The following is an 8,089-nucleotide window of genomic DNA, read 5'->3' as shown; positions in this document are numbered from 1 at the left end:
AAAACTCTTTAGATTCTGGACTAGTTCCTGAGGATTGGAGGGTGGCTAATGTAACCCTGCTTTTTAAAAACGGATGGAGGGAAAAACCGGGGAATTATAGACCAGTTAGCCTAACATCGGTGGTGGGGAAAATGCTAGAGTCAGTTATCAAAGATGTGATAACAGCACATTTGGAAAGTGGTGAAATCATCGGACAAAGTCAGCATGGATTTGTGAAAGGAAAATCATGTCTGACGAATCTCATAGAATTTTTTGAGGATGTAACTAGTAGAGTGGATAGGGGAGAACCAGAGGATGTGGTATATTTGGATTTTCAAAAGGCTTTTGACAAGGCCCCACACAGGAGATTAATGTGCAAACTTAAAGCACACAGTATTGGGAGTATGGTATTGATGTGGATAGAGAATTGGTTGACAGACAGGAAGCAAAGAGTGGGAATAAACGGGATCTTTTCCGAATGGCAGGCAGTGACTCATGGGGTACCGCAAGGCTCAGTGCTGGGACCCCAGTTGTTTACAATACATATTAATGACTTAGACGAGGGAATTAAATGTATCTCCAAGTTTGCGGATGACACGAAGCTGGGCGGCAGTGTTAGCTGTGAGGAGGATGCTAAGTGGATGCAGGGTGACTTGGATAGGTTAGGTGAGTGGGCAAATTCATGGCAGATGCAATTTAATGTGGATAAATGTGAGGTTATCCACTTTGGTGGCAAAAACAGGAAAACAGATTATTATCTGAATGGTGGCCAATTAGGAAAAGGGGAAGTGCAACGAGACCTGGGTGTCATTATACACCAGTCATTGAAAGTGGGCATGCAGGTACAGCAGGCGGTGAAAAAGGCGAATGGTATGCTGGCATTCATAGCGAGAGGATTCGAGTACAGGAGCAGGGAGGTACTACTGCAGTTGTATAAGGCCTTGGTGAGACCACACCTGGAGTATTGTGTGCAGTTTTGGTCCCCTAATCTGAGGAAAGACATTCTTGCCATAGAGGGAGTACAAAGAAGGTTCACCAGATTGATTCCTGGGATGGCAGGACTTTCATATGATGAAAGACTGGATGAACTAGGCTTATACTCCTTGGAATTTAGAAGATTGAGGGGGGATCTGATTGAAACGTATAAAATCCTAAAGGGATTGGACAGGCTAGATGCAGGAAGATTGTTCCTGATGTTGGGGAAGTCCAGAACAAGGGGTCACAGTTTGAGAATAAAGGGGAAGCCTTTTAGAACCGAGATTAGGAAAAACTTCTTCACACAGAGAGTGGTGAATCTGTGGGATTCTCTGCCACAGGAAACAGTTGAGGCCAGTTCATTGGCTATATTTAAGAGGAAGTTGGATATGGTCCTTATGGCTAAAGGGATCAGGGGGCATGGAGAGAAGGCAGGTACAGGGTTCTGAGTTGGAGGATCAGCCATGATCATACTGAATGGCGGTGCAGGCTCGAAGGGCCGAATGGCCTACTCCTGCACCTATTTTCTATGTTTCTATGATAATGTGGTAAACTGGATCAGCAAATTTGTGGATGACACCAAGACTGGGGGTGTAGGGGACAATGAAGAAGACTATTGTGGCTTGCAGTGGGATCTGGACTAGCTGGAAAAATGGGCTGAAAAATAGCAGATGGAATTTAATGCAGACAAGTGCAAGGTATTGCACTTCAGGAGGACAATCCAGTGAACGGTGAGGCACTGAGTAGTGCGGTGGAACAAAAGGATTTGGGAATAGAGCTTATAATTCAATGAAAGCAGCATCACAGGAGATAGAGTCATCAAGAAAGCTTTTGGCACATTGGCCTCCATAAATCAATGTACTTACAGGAGGTGGGATGTTATGTTGGAGTTGTATAAGATGTTGATGAGGCCTAATTTGGAGTATTGTCTACAGTTTTGATTACCTACCTAGAGGAAAAATGTAAATAAGGTTCGAAGTGAATTGAGGAGATTTGATAGAGGTGTACACAATTATAATGCAAGCAGGCTCTTTCCACTGAGGTTGTGAGGGACTAGTACTGGAGGTTATGGGTGAAGGGTGAAAGGTGAAAAGTTTAAGGAAAATATGAGGGGACACTTATTCACTCAGAGGGTCATGAGTGTGGAACCAGCTGCCAGCACAGTGGTGCACGTGAGCTCGATGTTAATGTTTAAGAGAAGTTTGGATAGGTACATGGATGGGGGTGGGGTATGGAGGGCTATGGTCGATGGGAATAGGCAGTTTAAATGGTTTGGCACAAAGCAGATGGGCCGAAGGGCATGTTTTTGTGCCATACTTTTCTATGACTCTAAGCATAAAACGAGTAGAGCAGCAGGCTATGCGCACAGCCTTGGCAGATGGTGATTGTGGAGGAGATGTTTTTGCCAATCCGAGCTGACAGGAGACTACCAGTGAGGAAATCAAGGATCCAGTTGCACAAGAAGGCATTGAGCCCTAGGTCTTGAAGTTTATTATTAGTTTTGAGGGGATAATAATGTTCAATGCTGAACTATAGCCAATGAAGACCATCCTGATGTATGCACCTCCGTTGTCCAGATGTTCAAAGGCTGAGTGAAATGGCATCTGCTGTTGACTTGTTGTGATGGTAAGCAAATTGGAGTGGATCCAAGTTACACATCAGGTAGGAGCTGATATGTTTCATGACCAACCTCATCACATTGGATGCAAGTGCTTCTGGATGATAGTTATTGAGACGGGTTACCACGTTCTTCAGCACCAATATGATTGAAGCCTGCTTGAAGTAGCTGGGTACCTCAAACTGCCAAAGTAAGATTTATAGATGATGCAGTTAACATTGGTTTGGACGTCATACCATAGCACCTCCATTTTCCCTAATACATATGTCAGGATTAATTTGGTCAATTTCAGTTTAGCCTTCAATATCATCATCCCTGAAGTAATGCAAGAGAAACTCACCAAACTTAAGATACAGCAGTTAGTACGTGAGACTAAGCAAGCACAACTCCACAGCTTGCTCAGTCGGTACTGGTGCATCATAGGGGTGTGTTCCCTCCTCTCCTATTTTCTCTGTATACCAATGACCACATCTCCAGTGAGCCATCACTTAAACTGATAAAGTTTATAGAAAACACTACTGTCATAGGATTAATCACCAGACACAAAGCATCCAAGTACCACCAGGAAGTATACGAGCTTGTGTCCTGGTGCAACCACAGCTTGAGCTGAATGACTCAAAACCATGGAGATGATATTAACTTCAGCAGAAATACATCTCCTTTCTACCTATGCATCATCAACAATTCTACAGTTAGCACCATTACAACATTCAGGTTCCTAGGTATCATTATTTCACCTCATGTGAGATGCTTATGTGAGAATGCTGTTCTTGGACTGCAGTTCAGCATTCAACACTGTAATTCCGTCCAGGCTCAACGAGAAGCTCAGAGACCTCGGCCTTTACTCTGCCTTGTGTAGATGGATCCTGGACTTCCTGTCAGATTGCCGGCAGGTGGTAAGAGAGGGCTCCCTCACCTCTGCCCCTCTGACCCTCAACACAAGTGCCCCTCAGGGCTGTGTCCTAAGCTCCCTCCTTTACTCTCTGTATACCCACGACTGTGTCGCCACCCATAGCTCCAATCTGCTAATAAAATTTGCTGACAACATTACACTGATTGGCCTAATCTCAAATAATAATCACGTAGCCTGCAGAGAAGAAGTCATCACCCTGACACAGTGGTGTCAAGAAAACAACCTCTCCCTCAATGTTGCAAAAACAAAGGAGCTGGTTGTGGGCTACAGGAGGAATGGAGACTGGCTAATCCCTATTGACTTCAATGGATCTGGTGTCAAGAGAGTGCACAGCTTTAAGTTCCTCAGCATCAACGTCACCGAGGATCTCATGTGGTCTGTACATACCAGCGGCTGTGTGGTGAAAAAAGCACAACAGTGCCTCTCTCACCTCAGACGGTTGAAGTAGTTTGGTATGGGCCCCCAAATCCTAAGAACTTTCTACAGGGGCACAATTAAGAGCATCCTGACTGGCTGCATCACTGCCTGGTACAGGAACTGTACTTCCCTCAATCACAGGACTCTGCTGAGAGTGGTGCGGACAGCCCAGCGCATCTGTAGATGTGAATTTCCCATGATTCAGGATATTTACAAAGACAGATATGTAAAAAGGTCCCGTAGGATCTTTGGGGACCCGAGTCATCCCAACCACAAACTGTTCCAGCTGATACTATCCGGGAAACGGTACCTCAGCATAAAAGCCAGGACCAACAGGACAACTTCTTCCACCAGGCCATCAGACTGATTAATTCACGTCGACACTACTGTATTTCTATTAATTGTCCTGTTGTACATACTATTTATCATAAATTACTATAAATTGTACATTGCACATTTAGACGGAGACCCAATGCAAAGATTTTTACTCCTCATGTTGGGCATGTGGCCAAGTGGTTAAGGTATTCGTCTAGTTACCTCAAGGTTGCTATTTCGAGTCTCAGCTGTGGCAGTGTGTTTGTGCCCTTGAGCAAGGCACTTAATCACACATTGCTCTAGTCTGTGCAAGGAGTAGCGCCCCACACAGACTTCCAATCTGCGCCTTGCAAGGCATGAAAATGCCCGACGCAGGCCCCTCATGGTCTGAGTCGATGTTCCCTCCCCATGTATATGAAGGATGTAAGTAATAAAGTCACTTCAATTCAATTCAATTCATGTGGGAGAACCATATCTCCTTTGTTAACAAAAAGGCTTGGCACAGAATGTACTTCTTGCAGCAGATAGGAAAATTCCATCTTCCCCAAAACATACTGGTGCAATTCTACACTGACAACATAGAGAGCATCCTCACATCAGCCTGGTTTGGAGCAGCATTCACTCACAGAATTCAAAAACTACAGCTAACTGTGAGCACAGCAGAAAAGGTCGTTGTCTTCAGTGCATCATCACTGCAGGGCTTGTATGGGTTGAGGATAAGGTGGGCAGGAAAAATCATTGTGGTCACTACCCACCCAGCAAACAGACCTCTCCAAAGCTTCCATCTGAAAATCTCTAATGGGCTATTAAAACAAAAACTTCATGTCATCTTAAAAGCTTCTTCCTCTAAGCAGTTAATCTGATCAATCATTCTTGTCAGCCACCTCCTCCCCCTCCATTTCTGTGTTGTATTGGGAACACTTTACACTGTAAATACATGCTGGTATTGACATACCGTATCTATGTACCTTTATTCCATATCTGTACGCCTAACTTTTTTTATATTCTTTATTTTTAATAATTGTGAATTGTTGCACCAACACACCAAAGCCGATTCCCAATATATGTAAACATACATGGCGGATAAAATTGATCCTTGATATAGAGATAGTGTTAGAAAGACAATCCAGGGCCAGGCTTTTGGCCCACTAAATTACCAAGGAGATCCTTATATGAACATAAGTTCAAGCCTACAATTCAGGCAAAACTCTATACCACATCTGCTTGTTCGTGCAAGCTGAGGAAAACTACATAGACATGCGGCAAATCCTGAGGTCCTACTCTGAAAAGAGTAAACAGTCGACATTTCAGGCCAAAGAGTCTCGACCTGAAACATCAACTGTTTACTCTTTTCCATAGATGCTGCTTGGCCTGTTGAGTTCCTCCAGTATTTTGTGTGTATTGCTTAAACAAAATCTAATAGATTTAAACAAAAATACATTAAAATACATTGAAAAGCTATAAATACTAAAATATTTTAAGTAATAATTAAAATCATTAAAATAGAAATAAAACAGAATTGTCTTTAGTTAACTTTTCCATCCAGGTCAGTGACATTATTCATGGGTTATACCCAACAATCATGGTTGGTAACAAGATAAGATGGTTAGGGGCAGGCTTTCATATTCCATACGCAGGGTCATCTGATCTCCGACATGTTCCTGATTTATAAAATGCATTGTACAAGCATGGAAGTCAGAGGTGACCTGATACTTACAAGATATCTGCAAGAGGAAGGTAGAATTCAGCCCAATGCAACCCCCTCTCCTTAAGCATGAAACTTAGTTGACCTTCTTAAGAGAGCAATAAACCAGAAACTCCGAAATGTCATTGAGATTATTTTAAATACACAAGTGACATAATGACATAATCCATAAGCAAAACAGTCAAGACAAACAAGTGGGGCTATTTTTTGGATTGTTGGAGGGCAGGGATCTCAATGAGGACAAATAATATATTGACCCATGGCCTTATAAACAACAGGGGGAAACTGTGTTTGTTCTGAGTATGTAAGATTTTTCTTTTCTTGGCCCTGCTGCATCCTGTTCACCTCATTTGAGGGAGATCTATATCAGAAAAAAATGAGGAGCTAAACTTAGGAATGTCACCTAAGGCACCCAGAAATGTTGCACAAAATTACTCACCCTCAGCTAACCTGTCTTACACTAGATTTACACTTCTGTTTTGAGTCCTCTGAACAATTTTATTGGCCCATTATATGCTGGCATGTCATTTATCCACTTCTTTGAAATACTGCTTTGAACCTGCAAGAACAATATTTCCTGAATAACAGCAAAACAGTCAAAAAAATCTCCTGTAGTATCACATTTACAGTACATTTTGCAAAGACCATATATTCATCCTCTATTACATGCAATGTTATAATTCTGCAGATAATGAAACTAAATTTCACAAACCAGAAATGTAGAGCAAATTTGTTACTATATGCTATTTAACACAAAAAAGAGGACAAATTTCATCTTTGTTGTATTTAAATAAATATAAAGAAAACTGGATGTTGGATCTGGCAACTTCACCAAAGTGGCGGACATTTAAACATGCCTTTCCAAATGTGGGTGTCAGCAACCTAGGAGAGAGGAAGAGAGATGTCAATGAGGAAAACATACATCTCTCTTTTGGTAAACACACATAATTAAAATTATAAGAAATTACATTATCAAGAAGCCAAGTATTAATTTAAAATATCTAAACTGATCTTTCTACCATCCAGGCCTTGCTTTCTTCTTGCTGCTGCCATCAGGAAGGAGGTAAAAGAGCCTTAGATCCCACACCACCAGATTCAGGAACAGTTACTTCCCTTCAATCATCAGGCTCCTCAATTAACATAGATAATCGCTCACCTCAATTCTGAACTGATAACCACAATCTATGGACTCACTTTCAAGGGCTCCTCAACTCATGTTTTCAGTGTTATTAATTTGTTATTGGTTCTTTTGTATTTGAACAGTTTGTCTTTTGCACATTGGTTATTGTCCATTTTTGTTTTTTTTTGTAGTATTTCATCGATTCTATTGTATTTACTTGTTCTACTGTGAATGCCTGCAAGAAAATGAATCTCAAGGTAGCATATGGTGACATATATGTACTTTGATAATTTACTTTGAAAGTTTGAACTTTGATCTTTGAAAACTACATTTTACAACAAAACAACATGTGACTTAAGAATGAGTGTCTCTTCTTCCTCCCTTTTGTCAAATGTGGTTCATCTCCTCAGACACTCCAAAATCAAATCTCACTACAAATGCCAAGGTCAGCTCCATGCTCTAACTTTAACCTTCCTCTCTTCTCAAACTGTGTCACACTCATCTCCAGAACCCAATGCTTCCCTTAGCCTCGAGTCCAGAACTCCAATTTTGGTCACTACTGAATGCCAAGTACTATCCCCTGGTTCAGCCTTTTGACAATAATTGTTTCAACAATAAATTAGCCAGCATGTTCACCTTTTTTTACTTAGATATCAATTTTAAAGAGACCTTGTCATTTGTATGCAGATTTTACTTCTGATTTCTCAGACCCGCTTTGATTCCTCCTGAGTTTGCTAGAAGTAAGATTAAATTCGGACATTAGCAATTATACTTACACTTTATGCTTGTTCTAATCCTGCATTGTGATTTTCCATGGTATTTTCCATGGCCAGCTCTGGATATTTCTTGCAGCTACATGATGTTCAATTACATCCATAAGAAAACATTATTCTTATGTCTTCATTTTAAGCATTTTGTTTCTTTGAAAACTATTTTGTGGTATTAAAATAACCTATTTTTGAGGCTTCCAAGTTACAAACGAGCTTCAGTCTGAGAAAAGTGATTTCATCAGAAACAAAGTCATGCCCATCAGGTCTTTGGGCACTA

The 8,089-nt window shown here is 41.3% G+C and overlaps 1 protein-coding gene across 6 annotated transcripts in view; it reads right to left on the bottom strand.

Annotated features, from left to right (window-relative positions):
• Window positions 1-5,260: 5,260 nt before the first annotated feature.
• The window catches only part of si:zfos-1056e6.1 (uncharacterized protein LOC107988029 homolog), a 127,250-nt gene continuing 124,421 nt past the window's right edge, over window positions 5,261-8,089 (bottom strand). For all 6 annotated transcript variants that reach the window (XM_063055990.1, XM_063055989.1, XM_063055988.1 and 3 more), the window contains one exon: window positions 5,261-6,804. In XM_063055990.1, the coding sequence (XP_062912060.1) occupies window positions 6,751-6,804 (54 nt within the window). In that variant the 3' untranslated portion in view covers window positions 5,261-6,750. The remainder of the gene's footprint in view (window positions 6,805-8,089) is intronic.

This window comes from Mobula hypostoma, chromosome 8 (assembly GCF_963921235.1).
Source record: "Mobula hypostoma chromosome 8, sMobHyp1.1, whole genome shotgun sequence".
NCBI lineage: Eukaryota > Metazoa > Chordata > Chondrichthyes > Myliobatiformes > Myliobatidae > Mobula > Mobula hypostoma.
The sequence above is the reverse complement of the archived record's forward strand: the minus strand, read 5'-3'. Positions and strand labels throughout refer to the sequence as shown.